The 24,724-nt window shown below is 44.1% G+C and overlaps 1 protein-coding gene across 1 annotated transcript in view; it reads left to right on the plus strand.

Annotated features, from left to right (window-relative positions):
* Pacrg (parkin coregulated) overlaps positions 1–24,724 on the plus strand; it is a 428,615-nt gene that overhangs the window by 207,865 nt on the left and 196,026 nt on the right. Inside the window, exon 3 of the mRNA XM_052169795.1 lies at positions 22,647–22,818. Within this exon, the coding sequence (XP_052025755.1) occupies positions 22,647–22,818 (172 nt within the window). The remainder of the gene's footprint in view (positions 1–22,646; positions 22,819–24,724) is intronic.

Consider the following 24,724-nt stretch of genomic DNA (forward strand, 5'->3'; position numbering starts at 1 on the left):
TGCTTTGCCTTCAACCTTCAGAGACAAGCAGAGCAGGAGCTGGGCCTGCTGTCCTAAGCCCCAGGGCTGCGGCAGGGCCCAAGACACAGGAGCCAAGTCGGGAGCTTACTGGCCACTTGACAAATAACAGAGTGGTGTCTAACTTGGGCAATTTGTAGCAGAAATAATTTCTGCCTTTCAAAAACTCATTTTGATAAGGAGGAGGCATATAGATGATTATCTCATTGAAAGCCTTCTATAAGAATCAGAAAATGAGAAGCCGGAGGGAAATTCTATGTACACACCTGTGTCCTTCCTCTTCAGACAAAGGTCAGCTGAGTCTTTCTTCTTTTCTGCATATTTTACACTAAGAGGTGTAGAACAGTAAATTACAACATGAACTTCCATGCTTTTCTGTTGTCACAGGGATGGAATTTGTCTAATCGCGGGTGATACTTATTCCAGTGCAGGAAATTACTGGCTAATGTCCCACTGCTACATGTGAGATGGCTTTGATGGAGCAATGGAGAGTGATTGTTGCACATGCATGAAGACACAAGTTTGGATCCTCTAAGCACATGGTTAAAACAAAAATACTAGGCACAGTACTGGGCATCGGTATCTATAGCACTGGTGACCCGAGGCAGGAGGATCCCTGCAGCTCACCAGCCAGCCAGCCTAGCCAATGGGTGATCTTCAGGTTGAGTTAGAGATCCTGAAATGCACAGATTGAGAGCAACACCTGATAGCCCCCTCTATCTTAGACACGCATGTACATAACATGACCCACATGTGAACACATGCACATCTGTACAAACAAAAATATACACATATACCCATACATACATACATACATCATACAAACATATACATACTCATGGACACATATACATACACACACACATGCACAGATGGACACACTAATATACACATATGCACAAATGTATGTGTTCACACAGACACATAAATACATGCATATATATATATATATATATATACACACACACACACACACACACACGCATAGTAACAGTTACAAAATGAATCATAATTTATTATTACAAATAATAAGTATCTGTAATAACAAAAATCAGGAAAATTCATAAACAAATGAGTACTAGATTAGAAAAGAAGTATGAAGAAAAGTGTTAAAAATACATCCCACTGACCCCCATTGCCACAGTGTGGTGACCTGAAGGACACAGGGGCAGAAAACCTAGTCAGGCCTCCTTCTTGGGTCGTGTCCTGTGCTCCCCAGCAGAACTCAGTCTCCTGAAATAGCCATGAAATAGTCCTGTCTGTTTGATAGTCTGTTGCTAGTAGGTAGGGAGGGAACCTTGTGTCAGGAACACGTAACACAGGCTCATTGGCGCATTCAGAAAATATTTGACTGGAAGCCTCAGGAAGAGACATGTGCCAGGACACAGAGATATCATAGCACATGAAAGAGAAATAAGACCAACTTCTCAACACAAGCCCTGCTGTCAGACTTCAGGAGAGGCTCTGGGGTGGGTAGGTCATTGTGACTCAAACAATGTGGACATGTTGCCATGAATGTATGCCTTAATGCTGCCATTAATGCATTGCCACCCTGTCAGCCAGGGACCCTGGCTCCACAAACAGTAGTATTAATTTAATTAACTGATAAAAATTCCATTTTTATATAGAAGTTTAAGTGATCAAAAAATAACTTCAATAACATATAAAGATATTTGTAGTTTTTTCCTTAAACAAAACCATAAATCTTTATCAGTATTGTGTGCCTGCTAATCTCAAATGATCTCAGTTCTTGTGTGTGTGTGTGTGTGTGTGTGTGTGTGCATGTGCCAAGTTCTATCCCTTCATACTTAGATTTCTTTTTCATATTTTAGATTTCTTTATATTTCAGGTAATATTTCTGCTGAAAATTTCTGAATGTTATTTTGCAACCCTCAATTGTACAAACAAACATAAGTTAGGAAATGTTTTATGTATATGAGTACACTAGCTCTCTTTAGACACACCAGAAGAGGGCATCAGATCTCATTACAGATGGTTGTGAACCACCCCATGGGAATCGAACTCAGGTCTCTGGAAGAGCAGTTAGTGCTCTTAACCACTGAGCCATCTCTCCAGCCCCAGATGTTAGGGCTTTTTAAATCCCCTAGATGTGTACACGATAGACTCTGAGCCTTGTGACTGACCGTAGCATGCTTCCCAGCACAGACTGACAGAGCCAAGCTGGACGCTTTGGGAGCACAGCAGCTCGTCCTTACCAAGCGGAGACAGGAGGCGGTGTGAGCATGGAAGCAGAGGCCAAGTGATGGACGTTGGAGGGCAGGGGTCAGAGCTGAGCGGTGCAGGGCCACCAGCAGTTCGAGCAGGCGAGCCTCGGCCCTCCCACGAGCCGGAGAGCACGGCACACTTCTACTTTAGCCTGCGTGATTCATCTTGAACTTTCTTCTTTTCTAAAACTCACATCATCACAGTGAACTCATAAATCAAAATATCACATGGAGAGATGGAGGTAATCAGCTGTACAAAGGCTTGTCCAGTCTCAGACTCTGTGCACCTCGGTGAACGCTGGTGCAGGTGGAAGGGCTGTACTGAAGCATTGTCTGTGACTTTGCACCGGCAATGTTAGTGACATTTTATGGACCCTTCTCCCACCCAAAAAAAAGAAACAACCATGAGACAGGTAAAGCTGAAGGACCAAGCAGCTCCGTGTCACCTCTCACGGCTCCTGGGTCCTATCCTCCACGCTGTCCCTCCTCTTCACCCGCTATGGCTTCCCGACCAGCCTCCTTTCTACATGTTACACTCTGCCCAGCCATGCTTACTGCTGTTTACGTATACACATTACAGGCTAGCATCCACACATGAGGGAGCAAGCAGGGCTTGTCCCCCATTTTGGATCATTTCCATTAATATTATACATTCTAAAGATGTATTTATGTATTATCTGTGAGTACACTGTAGCAGTCTCCAGACACACCAGAAGAAGGCATCAGATCTCATTACGGATGGTTGTGAGCCACCATGTGGTTGCTGGGATTTGAACTCTGGACCTTCGGAAGAGCAGTCAGTGCTCTTACCCACTTAGCCCGCCCGCTTTTCCTGAAAACTTCATAATTTCATTTTCTTCACAGATGTGTTACAGGCTATCTTCTGTACATAGCGCACTTTCATTATCTGTCCATCTGTTGATTGTCATCTACGTTAGTTCCATTTCTTTGCTCTCATAACTAGGACAGCAATATACATGAATGTTCAGTTGTCTCCAGGGAAGGTAGGATATGGAGTTCTTCCAGTTTATGCCCACAAGTGGAATGACTGGGTCCTGTGGAAGTTGTACCTTTCATTTCTTCTCCCTCCCTCCCTCCCTCCCTCCTACCCTTCCCCCTTCTCTTTGTTTCTTTCTCTTGTTGAAGCCTCCTAACTGACTTCCACAATGACTGTATTAAGGTACAGCATCCCCAACATCTCCAAATTCAGATTTCTTGGTGATGACTGTTCTGACTTGGGTGAGGTAGTATTTTAAAGCAGTTTAAATTTGCATTTCCATGATGGGTAGGGATGTTGGACAGTTAAGAACAGTTATTCACCATTTGTCTCTTGTTGGAAATGGTCCATTTCGTCCATTCATTTGTTGACTGGAGGTTTTATTGCCTTGGCATTTAATTTCTGCAGTGGTAAATCCTGGACATTAGTCTTCTGTCTCAAGTGTAGCTGTAGAGCTCTCCTCCCTGTCTGTGTCCCGCTGACGTTTCCTTTGCTGTACAGAAACTTCTTAACTCTGTGGAGTCCTATCTGCTCACACCCGGGGCTGGCTCCTGCACCACTGAAGTTCTGGGTCTAAAGTCCCTGCCACCACACCGTCACGAGATGCCTCTGCTGTATTTTCCTCTCATACTTTCAGTGTTTTGGGTTTTTAAATTGGGTTTTATACAAAGCTAAAGGCATGGATGTGCTTTTATTCTTCCATGCATAGACGTCCGTTTTCCAGCTCTAGTTGTTGTCTAGGATTTCTTTGTCCACTACATGATTTTTATTTCCAGTGTCAAAAGTAGGTAGCCACTGCATGGCCAGTTTATCTCCAGCTCCTGTGTCATGTCACTTTGGTCTACCTATGAGTTTTAATGCCAGTACCAGGTTCTTTCTCTCTGTCTCTCTGTCTCTCTTTCTCTCTGTCTCTCTTTCTCTCTGTCTCTCTGTGTGTGTGTAGGGGGGGATAGAGAACCAGAGACTATAACTTTGCAGTATGATTTGAGCTTAGGTGTCATATCTCCAACTGTGTCCTTTCTACTTACAATTACTTAATTGCTGGAGCTACCTCTGGTTTTTTGTGTTTCTACCTGAGTTTCCGAATGGTTTTCCTAGATCTGTAAAATACAACATCAAAAATTTGACAGGGATTATATTAAGCCTGTAGACTGATTCTGGTAGCATAGCCATTTTCACAGTATTAGTTTTGCCCAACTAGGAGCACTGAAGCTCTTTCCCTGATCTGGATTCTTCTTATGCTTCCCTTTTCAGTCTCTTGAAATTTGCATTATAAAGGCCTTTCCCCTTTTTAGTTATGTGAATTTCAAGGCACTTTTGAGAAGCCATTTGAGTGGGATATTTTCCTAATTTCTTTCTTGGGGAGTACACCATTGGTATATATAAATGTACACTGCAACTTTACTGTGCTTTTTAGATCATGGTGTTTTCTAGTAGTGTCTATAATGTTGTTTAAATGTAAACTGTCTTAGACTTCCAGTGTGTTGTTTTTAACTTGCCAAGGCAGTAATGAGTTTCAGCAGTCGTGGGGCCTGTCATGGCCAAGGGTGGTTGGGTTGGCTTCCTGAATCACCTCAGCCTTTTATTGATGAGTTTCCTCACTTCTCTCAATTGCTGTCCGCTGAAATCATGGTGGCCCCTCCCTGCACCTGCTGTTCCTCTCTCTGAGGTCATGAAGCTTGTCAAATACATCTCTATGAAAGTGATTTGGTTGACATTAGTTAGGATGCAATTCCAACTCAATTCTAAGGATAAAAAAGGAGAGGACTTGTTTCTGAAAAAAAGACATAGAAAAAGGTTCCCCATGTTCTGCTTTTGGATGATCCGTGTCTACTTGTGACTGGTGGAGTACTTGCCACCTGTCTTAGGGTTTCTTGTGCTAGGCTGAAACACCATGAGCAAAAGCAAGTAGGGGAGGGAAGGGCTAACTTGGCTAATACTTGCACATCATAGCCCACCATTGAAGGGAATCAGGATAAGAACTCAGTCCAGGGCAGGAACCTGGAGGCAGGAGCTGATGCAAGGGCTATGGAGGGTGCGCTGTTTATTAGCTTGCATAGCCTGCTTCCTTATGGAACTCAGGACCACCAGCCCAGGCCTGGCAGCACCCACAATGGGCTAAGCCCTCTCTCACCAATCACTAATTAAGAAATGCCCTACAGCCCAATCTTATAGTCAGTTTCTTAATTGCAGTTCCCTTCTCTCAGATGACTTTAGCTTGTGTCAAATTGACATAAAGCTCTCTGGCACAGAACCATTCTGTGGTCAGGTGGGGATCAGTTGGTCCATTCTGTGTGGCACAGAGGACAGCCTGGCTGCTTGACTCCGGTGTTGAATTCAGTCAACAGACCAACCACAGAGCACTTGATTTTTGAAGCCGTGTTTTTGAAAAAGCCCAATTCTTACAACGAAGGAGGTCTTTGTTGGCTGCACTTCCAGAAGTAAATCAGGGCCAGGAGAGAAGAACATGTAGAAAGGAGAGAAAGGTGTGAGAGCTATGTAGGTAATAGAAGCCAAAGTCTGTGTGCAGCTAGAAGGAACATCAGCTGGAGTCCGCTGGGTGGAACAAGGCTTCTCGTGAAGTGCCTCCTTTGCACCTTCTCTGTGGAGTGATGAACTCTCATTTGGGTACAGGATGCAGGGTTGCAGCAGCAGGCCTAGAGTCTGATCATCTGCACTGGCCTGTACAAGCCAGGCCAAGCATATACATGGAAGCAAATATTTTCATAGGAAGAGTGCTTTTCTGCACCCAAGGTCTGTACAATCTGGGAAGTCCCAGTGCTGAGTTTTGTATAGCTTCTGAGTGTTTCTGTGGTTCCTCAGAAGGCTGAAGATAGAGCCAACACATGACTCAGCTTGACCATTTCCTGATATTTAATCAAAAGATTCAAGTCAGTATGTCACAGAGACACTTGCACGTCAGTTTTACACAGCACTCAAAGCTAAATCATGGAACCAACCTAGGTGCCCGTCAGTGGGAAGAAAATGTGGCTTGCGCGTACACTGGAATTTTTTTTTCCAGTCATAAAGAATGAGGCTATGCTGTCTACAGGAAAATGGGTGCAAATGGAAAGAACCTTATTCAGTGACTCAAGTCAGTCTCAGAAACACAAATCCTGTGTGTTTGCTCTCATCTGTGGGCCCTAAACATTACAGACGCATAAATCACACACATATCAATGACATGAACTTGATCTAAAGCTTTAGAGTGAAAGGAAGGGGAGAGGTGGGAAGGGGAATGCTGGGTCCTGGGAAGATAGGCTCAAAGTATATCCTAGATGTGCATAAAAGTGGCCTAGCTAACCCTACATAATAAAAAAAAGCAAGAGAGAAAGACTAAGTCTCCCTGTGACTGTGAGTCCTGACCCCATCAGTGTGGTGTCCCTGGAATGCTAGCTGTGCCGTGGGTCATAACACAGAGGCAGGGTCTGACGGGCCTAATAATGGGGCCTTGTTTGGCCCATTTCATGAAATGGAAGTACAGGCAACTAAATGAAATCAAAAGCCCCTTTCAGCTGAAAAAGAACAATGGGCCCAAATAAGTTAGGACTGTTTAGAGGCCAATTCCATCACTCTCTGCCTTTGGGTGAGTCATTTCACCCTAACAGGATGTCAGTTCTCACTGCAGAATCAAAGGGAGATTGAAATGAAGATTTAAAGTCATACAAAAATGACTTGTTATCCCATATGACCAGATCCAGAAAGTCTGAGACCAATGCTTGCTTAACACGTTATTTTGAAGAAATTTCCAGGGCTGGGAGTGGGGATGAAGCGGTGAACTATAAAGAGGAGTGCCAATTAAAAAGAAGATTCATTAATTCATTCATGTTTTCATTCGGTCTGTGTGACAGATCCTGAGCCATGATAATACTGGGTCAAATATAGACAAAGGAAGACAGTTGTGTTGTATTAATTGTAAGTGTGCATGGGTGTGTGTATGTGTGTGGTGTGTGCATGTGTGTGTGTGTGTGTGTGTGTGTGTGTGTGTGTGAGAGAGAGAGAGAGAGAGAGAGAGAGAGAGAGAGAGACCCTCATACTATCCTCTTGTGGCTCTGGAAAGTTGTGTTTCCATCTAGAAAGTGGAAATAGATGGGGGTCAGGGAGCAATTCTTTCTCCTAAGGCTCCTCTTCCCTCCCTTCCATCCCCGTCTCTCACTTGGTGTCACCAAGTATGGGCAGCTCACTGGCCTCCATGGAATGGAGTGTGTGGATTTGATTCCATCTTGCCATCTTTGTTTTTTTCTCCTGTAACCTTCAGGTGGCCTAGCAGGTTATCTCCTCTGGGGCTTAGACAGGCCTCCATCCTTGCGTTCATAGCGAGAAAGTTCTCATGGTTGGAGCCGTTCCTTCATCTTTTCCTTTATAACTCCAGATACTTAATGATGTTATGAAGCTTGGCTGCAGGCTGTCTCCACAGCACAGCTCACACCAGCGCTGATGACTTAACAATGTGGCACATTGTCCCTGACTTAGCATGACCGCCACCAGTCTCTGCTGTAGCTTGGAACTTTCTTGGCCTGTGTCCTGGGAAATAAACTACCATCGCCAATTGCTGTCTTCCGCCATCGTACTCCGGACCCTCCAGGTTTTCTTCAGTCTCCCTGTCTGTATCACACCCATGTCTGCCCAGATGCATGTGCATACATGAGACATGCGCATGTGAGCAGCCTTCAACCCCTGTGCAGGATCTGGGGTGCATGATGCTGGCCAGTGACTTACATTCTCTCTCCTGCTCCTACAGAGCCCCTTGTAGCTGGGAGTCACTACTCCCGATCCCTGCTCTGGCTAGAAAGACAACAAGAGGCTTAATTCCTATTGGAATCTAGGCAAATATTTGACTACACATTCATTAATTGCTCATGTAATTAAAGTGTGTCTAATGCTATTACAATAAGGTGTCAGTAATGAGGATGAACATGGGCTGGCCAGTGCTTAGAGGTTTACATGAATGAACCAATTGTGTTATTTACCAAAGGTAGCTGAAGTGTGTACTAATAACATCCCCATTGGCATGAGGAGCCCAAACATGACTTACACAAGGGTCATATAGCTAACTTGCAGCTGAGACAGGGAGGTGGTGAGACATCTATACTCCGAACTGCTGCGATGTATAAAAATTCACAAGGGATAGGAAAAAGCAGAGAAGGATTCTAGGATACCAGAGCATTTTCAGCAGAGGGGTCTATCTGTTGCAATTGGAACTTTGGACACAGAAGGCAATGTCACATGAAGCTAGAAAGGGAACTGGTGGACAGAGTGGTCCAGTGTTTAGGCCGATCCCTGTACATGGACATTGTGGGGCCTTTCACCGCTGTGGTCAATGGACACAGTGGTTTTAGAAGGGAGTCTGGACCATACCCTGGAGAATGACAGAGGACTGAACCTGGTGAGGCCATTTGAGAATCTGATGATTTGGCCATTTGCCAAGTCCAAGGTAGCTTAGACTGTGAGCTTGTACCATCAACTGTGGGGCTTGACCCACGCAGATATGTTCCTTCTCTGTGGCCTGGAGAAGTATCTACTGTGTCTGGGACATGCTCTGTATAGCCAGGGACTAAGAAGCAGACAGAGAAAATAGAGCATCCTCTTCCGAGCTCTGTCGGGTATGTGTTTCCAGTACTCCAAACGTCTTTACTGATCCTATTTCCCCACATGCTGTTGGAATACAATCCCAAGACATCTAGATAACTCAATTATTAATACTGTGCCATAAAAAGCATCCTGGCGGTGTGTCCCATTGTTAAGCTCCGAAGGCAGAAGTACCACTAGTTAGATCATTTTTCATTTTTAAAAATTAGCGAACACCCTTGTTAAGAAATGCAGCACCCATTAACACTGTATGTTATTATTTAATCACTTTTTAGAACATATCTGTAGTCTTCTATGAACATGAACTTGTTTATACTCCAAATAAATTTTATAAAGTGGTTTATTACAGTAAAGATGGAATTTTCTTCATTTCACATTCTTATTCCTTAGGTTTATTGTTATCCCATGAAAAGTTCCAAGACTGGTATATGAAGTCTGAAGGAGTGTTTTTGACCTGCTTCAAAATCCCCCATGCACTGCCGGGCACTGAAGTCTTCCCGTTTTACCCCATGAACTCTCTGGGTTTGATCTCTGTGTGCTTCACAAGTGATGTCTACCCTTGAGTGGCTGTCAACAGTGGGCAGGGTCAACATCACAACAGTCTAAGAGAACACTGGCCCACTTAAAAGAGGATGTGTTCCTCTAGCCGGTAAAATTGTCAAAATGTATTGACTCTGGAAAAGCAAACTGATGGATTCCATTGAGGAAGCTACTGGCTAGCTTTACATCAACTTGAGGAGAGGGAGCCTCAATTAATAAAAATTCTCCATAAGATTAAACTGGAGGCAAGACTTTAGGGCATTTTCTTAATTAGTGATCTGTGAGGGGGAGGGCCCATGCCATTGTGGCTGGTGCCACTCCTGGCCTGGTGGTCCTGGGTTCTATGAGAAAGCAGACTGAGCGAGGCATTCAGAGCAGCAGCCTCCATGACTTCCGCCTCAGCTCCGGCCTTCAGGTTCCAGCCCTGCTTGAGTTCTGTCTTGACATTCTCTAATGATGAACAGAGCTGTGGAGGAAGAAGCCGAGTAAACCAGGAAAGCTCTTTCCTCCCCAGCTTGCTTTCGGTCATGACGTTTCATCAAATGAGTGGAATCGCTAAGCCTGGAACAGTAAGGCACACTATGAAACAGCAGCAGACAGTTGTCCGTGGCCGTTTCCATAGCTTTCATTTCTCCATGTTAGCCAGGTAGACATCTCAGCTTTTACCCCATTTAAGTCTCAGCAGTCCCTATGAGGCAAGTGCTGTTTTACAGATGGGGAAGCTGAGACATGGAGTGATTAGCAGGCTCACTTGTGCTGAGGAACAGAGAGGGGCCCAGAGCCGGAGGTACCTTTCCTACCCTGTATGCAGATGACACTTCTGAGGACCCCTTGTTCCCATCAGCAACTTGCCAGACACAGACACAGCAGTAGTTGGCTGCACACCCTCCAGCAAGCTTTAACAGTGGCTCCACCATCAGCGCCATCTTTTTTTTGTGATGTCCCATGCACCAAAGGGACACATCAAGTTAAACAGTTTGATCCTTTTGGAGCCTGGACAGGTAATCTACTTGGTCTCACAAGATACAAGCACCGCACCATTGGAGAGCATCAAAATGTGTCTTCTTGCTAGAAAGAAGATGGACCGCTACTTGGTAGATTTGTGAAAATATTCTCAACAATAGGGTCTTCTCAGAGCTCCCATCTGGCCGTGCCCATCCACACCTGCTGGTGTTGCATGGGACATTCCCAAGAGCACAAAGGGAGGCATTTGAAGATTCCTAGTCTGTTCTTGGGTCTGGTGGCATTTCCGTGTCTGGGAGAAAGGAATGGGGCTCAGATGATGGTCTCTCCCCACAACATGGCTCAGGTTTCTCGAGAAATATGTCTAGTGACAAGACTTGAGCTTCCTTCCCTCTGGTGTAGTTAACTGACTGTATATCAGCCAGATTTTCCTGTTTTTAGTAATTTCCTTCCTCTGCGGCACATAGCCAAACTTCTGACCAGATAGTTTTCCTTCAGGCCAAGGTCATGAGCAGAGGCAGCCTGCACAATGCTTTCCTCTTTGGGTGTTGGTTTGGTCACCTTGTCTTCCGAGTGAAGAGATTTTTCTCAGGGATCTCTCTCTCTCTCTCTCTCTCTCTCTCTCTCTCTCTCTCTCTCTCTCTCTCTGTGTGTGTGTGTGTGTGTGTGTGTGTGTGACCCTCTGACCATGACTTTCACACTCTGTGAAGGGTCTTCTGTCTGCCACATTAGTCCTGTGTGTGCATCTTGAGTCTTTCGTGGTGTCCACCCAGTCTCATCATAAACCTCAAGGTGAACACATGACCTGTAACTCAGTCCCTGTGCAACTCCTGATTCCGACAGTCAGTGTCCTGTTGTGTGTCCCAAAGGTTAAAGACATGGCTGTCGTGGGTGTTCCACATGATGTTCCTCAGCTCTCTGTCTGGTTAATCATGTTACCCCGTTCACATTTCTCTATTTCTCCCATGGATCAATAATAAGTATGTAAGTAGGTAGGTAGATAGATAGATACATACACACACACACACATACATATATACTTTTATACATACATGCATACATACATATAAACATAGATACATACATAGATACATTGACACATAGACACAGACAGACAGACACAGACAAAGATTACATAAATACATAGATACATAGATATATAGATGCACAGACAGGTGATAGACAGATGAATGGATTCTTTCTCTGTTCTTTCTTTCTTGTCTTGTGTCAGAAGTCATGACTGTGAGTCAGGCCCCTGTGGTTTCACATTTGAACTCCACTGTGGGTCATGTGCTGTTTCCTCAGTCTTGGACAGTCAGCCCTGATCTCTGATCTTTCTACAGTCACCACCAGGTCATTATCAATCACACACGTATTACATCATCTCTAACCATCTCTAAAACGTATAGTCCAGTGTCCACCTGACACAGAGGCCCTCCTGCCTCTCCAGATCTACCTGACTGGTCACCACAACCCGGGTCACATGAACACAAACTAGATCCCGCCTCCCAAATAAGCTGTGGCTGTCTTCCACCTGGGCTTTCCCTGAACTCTGACCCTCTCTCAGTTTTGAGTCGTGTCCCAGCCGTCCACCCAATGATGCATTCTCCCACTCACTCCATCCATAGTCACGCCTCCTTTCTCCTGATCAGGCCTCTTCCTGAGCATCCTTGTTCACTCCACCATTTGCAACATCACCTTCTGTGATTGCTTTATTTTTTAATGTTTGCTTTAGTTTTCTGACTAAGAAATATAAGCAATCCTGAGGGAAAATAGCATAAATGAATTATAACCAACCTCTCTCGGATACACACATAGTATGTGGAGTGGGAGAGACAGAGCACTGCCACCCCCAGCCCATGGTTGGTCCTTCTTCACGTTGCCTTGATTGGGTGTGTTGAGATCCACTGCATTCAAGGACAGTTGTTATTAAACACTGACATGTTCTACAATTAATGCCAGTGACAGGAACCACAAAGAGTGTCTTCCTTCCAGTTCCTGAAATTCTGCTGAGATGTTCCAGGCCTATCACACATTTCCTGTTTTGCTTTATGAACGTGTGCTCCCCCAGATACAGCCCCGCCCCCGCCCCCGCCCCCGCCCCCGCCCCCACCAATGTGTGGTGTTCTTAGCATTGTTCCAGGCTGCGATAGAGGAAAGATAAACTCCAACACTGTATTTTTATATACATTTTTGACTCTTTGTATTTCTCTGAGCACATCTACTTTTTAAGTTTTTACATTTTTTCTTCCTTTAACTCTCTGACAAGTAAAGGAGAGTGGGAGTGTGCAAAGCTCCTGCGTGTGGACTCTTCCTTACTTACCACACGTGAACATATCAGTCATTGACTGCCACAGCTCCGAGCATAAAACTTCTCCATAATAAAGGTTAAGTGTGAATAAATTCGAGATCTGCTTACAACTGACCTTTAACTGTCTTGGTAGCATTTTTGACAGAAGCTTAAAATAAGGTTATTGTACAAAGTAATTTGATTTCCTCCTCCACGCCTAGATCTGTGACTCCATAATTAATATCCTCTACCTACACAGAGTCTTCAGTATTTATAAAGGAGTGGCCATTTAGTCAATGAGGACTGGTCACAGAGTATCACATTTTCTAAGTTTCCATCAATCTATCAGCCTGACCAATGTGTCCATTGGTCCTCTAAAAATATTTCTTGCCTTGCATCTATACTTACCAATAATTAATTTTTTCCATAAAGCCTTATATATCAAGTGTTAGTTTTATTTCTTAGTGGACTCATTTTTATCCTATTGTGAACTTCTGAAACAGCATTTTCTCAATATGTTTTACACATATGGGGATGAATGCTGTTCCCTTTGGTCCACCAATCCACAGTCAGTCAATACTTTGGGTTCCTTTGCTGGGTAGAAGTGTGTGTGATGTCCACCAGTGTGCTTCATAGACGGCCCCTCACCCTCACTCTGAAGGATTCCCTTTCCCTCTTGCATGCTCTCAGGATCATTTTGTCCTGTCTCTTGTGCTAGCAGGACCTCCTCAACAACAACACTGAAGTAATGGCGACTGACTTCAAAGCTTCGCCAGAGTGTCATGCTCGCTGGTACATCTTCCCTCAGACGCAGTCTAAACATGTCATGCTGACGTGTCTGAGCGCGTGGCCCGGCAGGCCCTGGTTTTGAGCACACCCTTGGCGTCTTGGGTTCATGATGTTCAGTTGTCTCCAAGTGGCTGCAGCTTGGCTGAGCACACATGCTCCTTTCTGTGGCTGTCTTTAATCTCCTTTCCTTACAAACATCTCTGCAGGGGACATTATTCTTTTCTTTGGAGGTTACATAATTTCATTGTGCTGCAATGCCTAAATTTTTTTTCCGTAGTGATTTTCTTGTTGATTTATGAGTAATTCAAACGAATTTCTAAATTTCTAAATCTGTGAGGATTAGAAGCCTGGCTTTTGCCTTACTAAGTATTTTTGTTTAATTTTCTTTAAAATAAAAATAACAAGCAGGATAGATATTTTAGGGTCCCTTGAGACTCCTTTTATGGCTTAGTATGTTTTTAGCTTTCAAAAATATTTGGAGTGTGTTTTCAAAGAATGTGTTCTATGTTGTTGTCAAATTAAGGTTCTATGTGGGTCCACAAATTAGAACTGATGTCTCAAATGTATTTTGGAATTTTATATTTTAAAAAAGTTAAGAAGACAACTATGGTAACAATAAAAGTGTGTGAACATATCGAGCCAACAAGATATTGACAGCTATTGGGTAGCTGTCGTAATTAAATAAAACAATTACGAATTTGTGAATAGTAGCCAGGCCAATGAAAGAAAAGACATCCAGGTAGAACTCAGCTGTAAAAGTAGACTTTCTCTAAGGGGACAAGACAGCTGGGTACCAGCTGAGAATGAACCCTGTACCACAGCAGAAACGTCACAAATACGTTAATAAGTCAAATGGAAAGGAAACATGGAAGGACTGGGATGTTTTTTAATTAGCTTGATTCTCTATGGCACGAAATTGAAGAAAAGCCTAATACGAATTCAAACTTCAGAACCCATAACCAGCTGGCATTTTCATCGGCATAACAATGGCTGCAGTAGCAAAAGAAAAACGAGATGTTCCTTCCACATACAAATGACTATGCCCCGCCCCAAATAAAAGACCTGAGAAAGAAAGCCAATGATTCATAGTGAAAAATTGCATAGCCTATGAAAGTATAATTCACAGGAGAGAGTGTACAAATGGCTTTCAAAACTGCCTTTGAAAGCTGGTTTTGTGCACAGAAAGAGAAATGGCAGTCAAAGCCGCACTGAAACGCCCCTTACCTCTAATGTTATTAAGAATCAACCTCTGGTAGCCGACCTTCCGGATAAACAATAGAAACACAGGTACTGGTTTGGTGCTCATGGGGCCATAACTTGATACCCTCTCTGTGACGCATTACCTGGTAAAATCTGTCAAAATGGCGTGTGCACTTGTGCATATGTGTGTGGTTGTGTGAGTATGTATATGGTGTGTGTGCCATTTTTAACAGCATATATATATATATATATAAAATACATATGTATACTGCCATATGCATATATGTATATATACATATATGTATATATACATATATATGCTGTCAAAAATAGAGACTGTCATATATATATATACTGTATATATCATATATCACTGTATATATATATATATGTGTGTGTGTGTATATATATATATGTGTGTGTGTGTGTATATATATATATATATATATATATATATATATATATATATATATATACTGATAAAGTATCCCCCCACCCTTCATCTTGAGTGTGTCCATGATAAACAGTTTCCTCTGGCAGCAGGCTTGACCTATTAGGCCTACTTTGCTTATGTTTTTAGCTTCCTCTTGCGTGCCCTCACTGCCCATCTGTTCCCGGGTAGGACAGTTTAATGGTCTCTTCCCGGGTAGGACAATTCAATGAGCCTCCCGCTGGGTTTCTAGAGCTAGAGTCATTCCCTTTCTCCACCCCTTTCTCATTCTCATGGAAGCTGATTTTTGTTTCTATTTTTCAAGAGATCTTTGCATTTCAATGTGATTACCGGATACAAAGGTCCCTTGCTGCCAGAACTGGCCTTGACTTGGTTTCACTCATGTTCCCACTGTCGCTGCCCCACATCAGGGCTCCACTTTATTCATGATTTCTGAAAGGTGTGTAGCCTGTGGTTACTTTCTCTTGCCGACTTCTCAGCAGTGTATTTAATATATCTTCTTTGTCTTGTATTCGGTCAACCTTTAAAAAGAAAATCCTTTGATGAGCCATAGGTTAAGAAACTGTCCCCTCAGTGCTGGTTGTGCACACTGGATTTCTCCCTGGTTTTGGTAGTTAATCCACCACCACCACTGGGTTATGCTGTGGCAGAAGGGTGGACATTCTCCCAGAGTGTCCAACGGTTCTACCAGCTCTTGGCTTCTCGTCTGTAAATGAGAAATGCAACCTCAGTCTAATTTTGACCCTTTGTATATATATATAGTCTGTCAGTTGTCACTAGCTGCTTTCAAATCTTTGACGTTTTTAGGATTTGTCTCTATCTGCATCTTTCACCTGAACACACAAACCTTTCTGTAATTGCAAAATCTTCCCGGCCATTATTTCTTCAGAAACAGCTTCTCTTAGCATCTCCCTGCTGCCGTGCAGCTCCAGTGCCACCGCTGGCCTGTCGCCGTGTTTGAGGCAGGGTGTCTTGCGGTTCACACCTGCCTATGCCAGCCAGGCGAGCTGCCCTTTGAGCTTCCAGGGCTTCCCCTGCCTCCATCCCCAGATCTCTGCCAGGGCGGTGGGATTATAGGCACACCGTGCCGTACGTACGCGGTTTTACATAGCACTGAACTCAGGTCTTCATACACATGCTGCCAGCACTTTATCCAGTGAGCTGTCTCCCTCGCCTCATCAGTTTGAAAGCCTTGTGAAGCCTCCCTTTCCAGATCTCATCCAATAATTCAGAGCTGCCAGGCCCTGAGCTCTCCCCCCGCCCCCATGCCCCAAAGTCTGGTGAGTAGTTGGGGTCAGTCTGTCACTACTGATTGGTAGAAATTGACAGTGGGTACATCTGACCGCAGAAGCTGCACTTTCCGGGTGGCTGCTTCTTGTCCCCCACACTATGTAAGTGCTAATGGTCTTTCATTTGTCTTGTGTCTGGGCCCTGTGAATGTCATTGACAGTATCCGAGACATAACTGCTTACCTTTGTATCCTGTGGGCTTTCATTGCTCTGATCCTCCACTGAGGGTTTCTCATCAAGTTATCTGTTTCTATAGATGAAGGAAAGACACCTTCTTGTCCCCACACCACAAGGGAAACAACCTTCAAGTTCCCTGGTCGCATGGGCGTTCTTGCTCAGCTCCCTTCTCTCGCCACCATCTCTGGGCTCAGCACTCGAGGCCCAGGCTGGGTCTGATCCCTCCTAAGGTTGCCTGTCACCCCCCAGAGCCCTCCACTCTCCTCAGCGATGGCATTTCCTCCCCATCTCCAGGGTCTGAGGGTTTCCAGAGCTCAGCTTGTTCCTACCCTGTGTTACTAGAACATTCTGTTTCATGTTTTAGTTTTTTTTTGTTGTTGTTGTTGGTTTTTTTTTTTTTTTGGCAGTTTATGGTTTCATCTCAGTCTTGGCTGCCATCTTCCTGCCACCGGCCCCTTTTCTTTGCCAGAGAGTAACTTTCACGGGGGACTGATGGGACTTTCAGGGAGTGGGGGTCCAGAAAAGGGGAAATCATTTGAAATGTAAATAAATATATCAATAAATTAAAAAAAAAACTTCCTAGTGTCAAAAGGTATACACACAATATTACATGTTTTGTTGTATATTTCATGTAGCTAAAACATAGAATGGCTAAAACAGTTTTTAAGTTATTCACTAGGACTGTATCTATGCACATTTGAAGATAGGACCCATATATGTGGAGTGTTTTATACATATCATCTAACACTTGTAGAGTTCGAAAGGTTTCCTGCAACAAGTCAGTGGCTGTGTCTGTGTGTCTTAGAAATGTCATACTTAGTACATATGAGTCCATAATACATTCATAGCTGATTATGCCTTTGTATATTCATTTATAATTCTAAACAGTGTCTTCAGGAATTATTGCATGGGTTGTGATAGCAGATATTTTCTGTATTTTATGATTGATGCAACCATGCAGAAAATGTGATGTTCTCTGGTTGGAATGTTCCAGAAGTTGTTAGACGCACTGTGCTTTTTACCATTCAGTATGGTGTTGTTGCCTGGCACATTTGTTCTAGGGGATAAAACGCTGTATTTTGTAGACTAAGGGGGGTGTTGCTCTTAGCCAAAGATCACTGGCAGACCAAGAGACCCAGCAATGTAAGCACTGTGATCCTTACAAAGTCTCTATAAATTCAAAGGAAGAGTCTCTGTGTTAGAACACTTTCATCTCTGGGGTTAATGCCCAAAGTGCTGCTAACATATGTGGCATTTGTATCCAACACAGCCCATGTCTATGTGCAAGTCCAAAGAATTTCTTCTGCTTCTGGGTTTCATAGACTTTAATTAAAAGATTATCAAATTTCAAGCTATCATTTATGGAGATTCTTGAAGAATATACATTATATTAAGCATTATGATTAGAAAACTACATAGCTGGAACAATTAAAAAAACTATTTTTAAAATTAAATGAACCAACAAGAGTAGAAATATAGAAGTAGTCTACAGCATAGCATCATGGTGTGAGACTGAATCCCATAAACAAGGGAGCTCCTCATTCTCCTCCTTAAGGACTTAGACCAAACACAAATAGTCTCACCATCTAAACTTTCACACTGTCAACCTGGTCATTGCCAACATGGACATATTATAGGGTGGTTGCACCTAAATATTCTGTAGAAAAGAGGGACTTCTAGCTGTAAAGTTTCAAACACACAGACCAGTCTGAGAACTCAGTATGAGTTCTCGTCAATTGCAGGTAAGTAGTCCAGATGATAGGTAGGCAGGTAGGTAGGTAGATAGATAGATAGATAGATAGATAGATAGATAGATAGATAGATAGGTGGGTGGGTGGATGATGGATGGATGGATGGATAGATAGATAGATAGATAGATAGATGATTTAAATAAATAGGTAGATAGCTTTAAAGCCTGCCACGTGGAACATGCCCTCCTTACTGAACAACAGAGCTTAAGAAGTGTAATGGCTGATCATAGCTTTAGGGAAAATCAGAGTGTGTAGATGGTAACAGAGAGGCCTCACTGAGCTGATGTCTAAGCGAAAGGATGTGGTGTCAGAGAGCTGTGGGTGTAAGAAAAGTGTCCCATGGACTGAGATGTCCCCACTTCACTCCCATCCAGCACGTGTAGGTGTTAAGCCCAATGCACCTGGAGTCAGAGTTGGGCCTGGATGGAGGTGAGAGCAGTCAAGTGAGTCCAGAAGTCCAGTGTCTGTCTGAGAGGCGCAGAGACAGAGTCCACTTTCTACATGTACGGAATAACCCTGTGGGGTTAGGCAGGGTACAGTCTCCAGCAAATGAGAGAGCATTCAACAGAACCTGGCCTTGCATTTCCAGCATCCATAATGGTGGGAAAATCAGTGTCAAAGGGGTATATGATGTGTGTGTGTGTGTGTGTGTGTGTGTGTGTGTGTGTGTGTGTACAAATAAGCATGATTGCACAAGTCAGAGGTTGATAGAAGGTATTTCCCATCTTGGTTTTTGAGGCAGAGACTCTCAATAAACCTGATTCATCTATTGTCAATAAGCCCTTGGAATCCCCTTGTCTCTGTCCTTTTAGATTATAGTTGTTCACCCGCACACCTGGTTTTGCACACCATCACACCTGGCTTTGCACACTATCACAAATGGCTTTGCACACCATCACACCTGGCTTTGCACACTATCACATCTGGCTTTGCACACTGTCACATCTGGCTTTGCACACCATCACACCTGGCTTTGCACACCACCACATCTGGCTTTACACACCACCACACTGGCTTTGCACACCATCGCATCTGGCTTTACATACTACCACAGTAGCTTTGCATACCATCACACCTGGCTTTGCACACCCCACACCTGGCTTTACAAACCACCACACTGACTTTTCACACTATCATCTCTGGCTTTACATGCCCCTATACCTGGATTTGTACACTACCACATCTGCCTTTGCATACCACCACACCTGGTTTTGCACACCACCACACTCAGATTTTTGTGTGTGCTTTTGAGGACTTCATTATGCTCGCCAGGTGCCATGTCCACAGCCCTCAGTGCCTGTTTTGAGTACCTAGCCACAAGTATTTTGCTCTGGCAACCTGAGCTATAGGAACATGCATCCAAGGAAAGAGTCTAAGTGGGAAGGGCTGGCGGCAAGCGAGTCTCCAGGGCAAGCCCATACCGGAGAGGGGCGTGTGATGTGAATGTACCCAAGCACAGGTCAGGGAGACCCTGTGGGACTTTGATCAGGAGCAGTGGAAGCCTGCCCCCCATAGGAATGGGAGGGACCCAGCATTTTGGGTGTGGTAAAGGAGGCCCAGGGAAGGGGGCTACCTGTATTGTACTAATGTGATCAGGGAGGGATAAGAGGATGAGATAAAAGGTCTCACTGGTGGCCTTGATCAAAGAAATCAGGGAATCAGTAGGAAAGTGGGTAAAGAGAGAGCAAAAGTAGAGAGCTATAGGAGTCATTCTAGAGGCTTCTTTTGAAATACTTTGCCATGGAAATGGTCCTATTGCTCCTAGGAGAAATTTAAGGGAAAAGGGAATGGAAGAGGGGAGCATGGGAAGGGAGGAAGGAGAAAGGGAATGAGGGAAAGAAGGACAAAAAGAAATCAAAAGTCAGAAAAAATATTAAAACCCATGTGTTTTACATGGTGTTCCTGAAGCTCCCTGTGCTAAGTGGACCCCAATAGGACTTACCAGGGCCTAGGCAAATTCGACAACAGAAGACAATATTTTCCTCCTAACGTGGGCCCCTAGAAGACATGCGAGCAGAAAGTTACATACGGAGGGTGTCACCTTGTATCTAATGGACAGCCCCGACAACACTTAGAGAAGTTTGTATTGTCAACAGGCAATGGTGAGGACACACTTTAAACAAGTCCATTATAGTGCTGTTAGTGATAGACCTCGTCTGATTGCACTGGAAATGATAAAGACTAGGACGACACGGGACAAGGGAGGAGTCCCCAGGTTACAGCAGTGCAGGTTCTCCATGTGCTCAGCCTCAGAGTCTGAGGGCAGCTCAGCATCTCAAGCCCAGGTACTCTGCCTCGAGTCACCATTTACTTGCCGCAGATGACCTTAGGGGAGTTATTTAAACACCATGAGCATCAGGTTCCTCCACATTGACAGTTAGGACACTAATTAAACCTGTTAATGCTGTGGTGTTAAAAACACCAGTGCATGCCATACCCTCTGTGAGTCATAGTATTGTTGCCTCGAATCTTAGGAAGCAAAAACAGAATCCCAAAGAAACCTTGGAGTGTCAGTGATCTTGTTCGATGTTTAACTTCCTCATCTCCCCCATATATATGAAAATATCTGAAAAAGGAAAGGATAGATACACTCAAGTATTTAAACAGGCAGTTCTGTCTTCAACATCATTAGAAAAACACCCAACATAAACACAATAATAAAACACAATCTAAATAAAACTGTGAAATAGAAAAGAATAGGTAAAATAAAACAAGTAACCATAAAAACAATAGACATTAAGTCAAGATAGCTGTACCTATAAATAACTTATATGAAAATACAGTGTGGGATCATATTAAAATTCAAAATTTGATAATTACATAGAGCGCATGTCAAAGTACTATATGCTAAAATGGAAAACATGCAAAATGTAAGTTTCAGTAACAAAGAGTAGTTGTGGTCAGTGAGATGAAATTTTTGTATTTTTATATCTACTTAAAATATAAGTAAAAACAATAGGGGAGGCATTGACTCGGAATGAGGTAACAAAGTAAATTTATAAATAACATTGTACCATCTGTATGCAACAGTAACTTTCCCATAGTGTGAAACATATCACTCCAAAACCCCCTTTGACTGTGCAGAGATTCTTGAGAACATCAGTACTCAGCAGCTATCCCATAATACTTTTCCTGGAGTCAAGTAAGTTTTGTAAATTGACAAGGAGTGTAAAGTACATCCGAGATTTGTACCTGCATTTGTGATTGGCTAGGATAACCATAGACACGGTTTCAGATTCTCCCAGACTCACAGTAAACCCTGAAGAAAATGTGTTCTTAGCTACTGGTTGCCCACGTCCTGGAGGTAGCAGACATGTACTGTGGTAGACTCCAGAAAGCTGAGTGAGAAAGTATCCTGTTAACATGATGGGCATTTCTCAAGGGTCACTTAATTAGATGATCATAGGAAACTGGGGACATAAAGACTTGGAAACAAGGAAGCAGACACATCCTAGGACAGCCACCATGGTCATGCAGAGTGGATGAGTTTGTCTGTGCTGAGTCGCTATCACGCCGACACCTTGCTAGTGATGAGTCAGGCCAGCTTTTCCACACAGTGGAGAGCTGGGCAGAAACCACCTTCTTCCATGTGTGTGATCCCCCATTCCCCTTCTGCGTCCTCTGCCCTAGAATTTAGGCTTCATCCTCTGTACCCAAGGTGATGGAGGTTGTCACAAGGGCCTGGCTGGAAGCCATGCTGTGATATTGGGGATGAAGGATGCGGCAGTGGAGACAGACACATCTCTGCTCCTCAGGAAGCAGCCAGGGGGAGACTGGCTTGAGTGTCGTCGAAAGATCCGCTAAGGATCGGGGTTCCCTCGTTGTCTTGGTGGCACCCGTGTTCCAGGAAATATGTAACCCTAACTGTCTGATTGGCCAGCTACATTATAATTAAGTCATATATATCCCCTATTAGGTTCTTGATAGAAACATGTCTTCCAATGTCAAGTGCTTCAGGCTTTCTTTGTTTTGTCCTTACCCTTGTGTTTTCAATGTTCCTCTATTGAACCCTGATCTGAACATTCTAGATCAAACCTGGCCCAAATGGTAAGCAAACAAACAAACCAAATATCCTAACCAAATCAACAGTTTACTGATATGCCCCCAGTGTAGGTGATGTGTGACTAAGACACTTGACTGTTGAGATTGGAGAGTGGAGAATGTGCCCCACATTGCTCAGAGATCAAAGGCACCCCACACACCTTCCGGTGGCTGGGGGCAAGGGTCAGCCACACCTCCCTGAAAGGCTGAGGCATCTCCCTCACCACATCAGGGGGCCAGCGCTGCACACCAGCCCTGCCCTGCCCTGCCCTGCGCAGCCTGCCACAGGGTTGTTTTCACAAGCTGTTTCTCCTCTCTCCTTCCAGGTAGAGATTGAGAAACTGGACTACCATCATTACCTGCCTCTGTTTTTTGATGGGCTTTGTGAAATGACGTTTCCCTATGAGTTTTTTGCTCGGCAAGGAATCCACGACATGCTGGAACACGGAGGGAACAAGATTCTACCTGTCATTCCTCAGCTCATTATCCCGATAAAAAGTAAGTCAACAGGTAAAAAAAAGAAAAAAAGAAAGAAAGAAAGAAGCGCCTGTCTGCGTCTCACAGCGCCTCATCTGACAACTTGCTAATTAAGCAGTAAAACAAAACAGACCAAGATGATCCCAAGGCTTTGTGGGGATTTTTATAAATTGACTTATGAGGTCAGACAGTTGAAATCTCGGGAAATATTTCTCATCACTGATACTACACCATGACTTAAACACAAACAAACCAAAGCAGCGAGAGTCACACTAATTTGAGATACAACACGGCCCTGACATGGTGTTCAGACTCTGACTTGTCCATTCAGAGGTAAAGGGTGTGACCTTTTATATGTTCTGCAGCCAAACCCCAACTAAATAGCACCTCTAAATGGCATCTTAAATTTTTAAGTCAAGTAGAAATGCAGGGTTTTTTTATTTTTTTCAGAATATCTGTGAGATAATGAGAATCACAGCTAGGAGGGGAGGGAGGGGAATCTGGAACACAGAAAGTAATTTCTCAGCGCAGGGAGTCTTTGCAGTGGATTCCTCTAGGAGACAAGGACCAGTAGTGTTTAGGTTATAGCATGAGGGGGCGCTTCCTTTCTGCACTTCCCTCAGGCGGGACAGCCTCCAGCTTGCCTAAGAGCATCCATCCTCTTCTATAGTTTTCTGAAGTTGTCCTCTGAGTTCTCCCGGCTCCAAACTAGGTTGTCGTTGGTTTTTTGTTGGTTTTTGAAGTTGATGTTTTAGGTGTTGTTTGGTTGGTTGGTTTGGTTTTGGTTTTGTTGGTTTGCATCTGATCTTCTTACCTCCTATGGAGTTAGTAACAGAGTCGCCACAGGCCAGCCTGGGGTTCACCATCAAAACCTGGAGAGGACAATCAGTCCTGACTCTTCACCAGTCACCACCACACCGGGAGTGGCTTGCTTTTACTGTCACCTCTATTTGAAACCAGGATGTCGGAGCCTCTGAGAACACCACAAGGGATGAAGTTCTGCCATTTCCACACTGTGAACTACCCCAGGCATTCCTACCTCCCAACTTTGGACCCAGCTGCCCGTGACTTGCTCAGCGTAACTGGGACCTTGCCTCTTCTCCCTCCCTCATGGGCTGTGTCACCTCCTCTCCTGGTCAACTGCTTCCCAAAGACTGGAAGGCCCCTTCCTGGGTTTCTAGAGTTCTGGGGCCTACCTTAGTTGTCTCAGGTGTGACCAAAAACGAGGACAAATGAGTTCGGCACTGGGCCACCGCCCAGAGCCTGGGTCACCCCAGTTTGCTATGGTCACCTTTCACTGACTTGAAGTAAGCATGCCTTGTTAAGATTTGGAACGTCAGCTTTCTGCTCCCATCACTCTTCTCAGAGTCAGCTCTGGCACTTTCTTTGCTAACTTTGAACTCTTAGAGAGTTCGCACTTCTACCTAAGAGTCCAAGTGACCTCATGTGACAAGGAAAAGTCCTTCGAATCCGCCCTGAGTGGCCATGCAGCCCCTCCCTCATCCGTCAACCACCTGAAGGAATCTTTACAGTGCCTTCTAGAATGAGACAGGGGATTAGCTCAGCTGGGCTTCCTGACTTAAAGATGTTCACGTCTAGTTGAAATAACCCATATATTAAAGGATGATAGCCAGTTTCACAGATAAACAAAAACAGGGGCCAGAATGTTCTCACCAGGAACCATCTGACCTTTTTCTCCTACACACACGGGAAGAACAATAAAGTCCAGGTCTCTGTCCTACTCCATAAAATACTGTGCATTAGGATGGACACCTCTGTGGGAGTCTTCCATGTTCCCTTGATGAAGACACTGCAGAGCAGAGAGTTAGTTCCTATGTAATATTTTGATTATTCTTTTACAATGAAAGCAGACCATTCAGAGAGTGGAGACCCTAGGTGAAGGCACTGTCAATCTGTTTGATCTATG

This window comes from Apodemus sylvaticus, chromosome 23, assembly GCF_947179515.1.
Source record: "Apodemus sylvaticus chromosome 23, mApoSyl1.1, whole genome shotgun sequence".
NCBI classification, from domain to species: Eukaryota; Metazoa; Chordata; class Mammalia; order Rodentia; family Muridae; genus Apodemus; species Apodemus sylvaticus.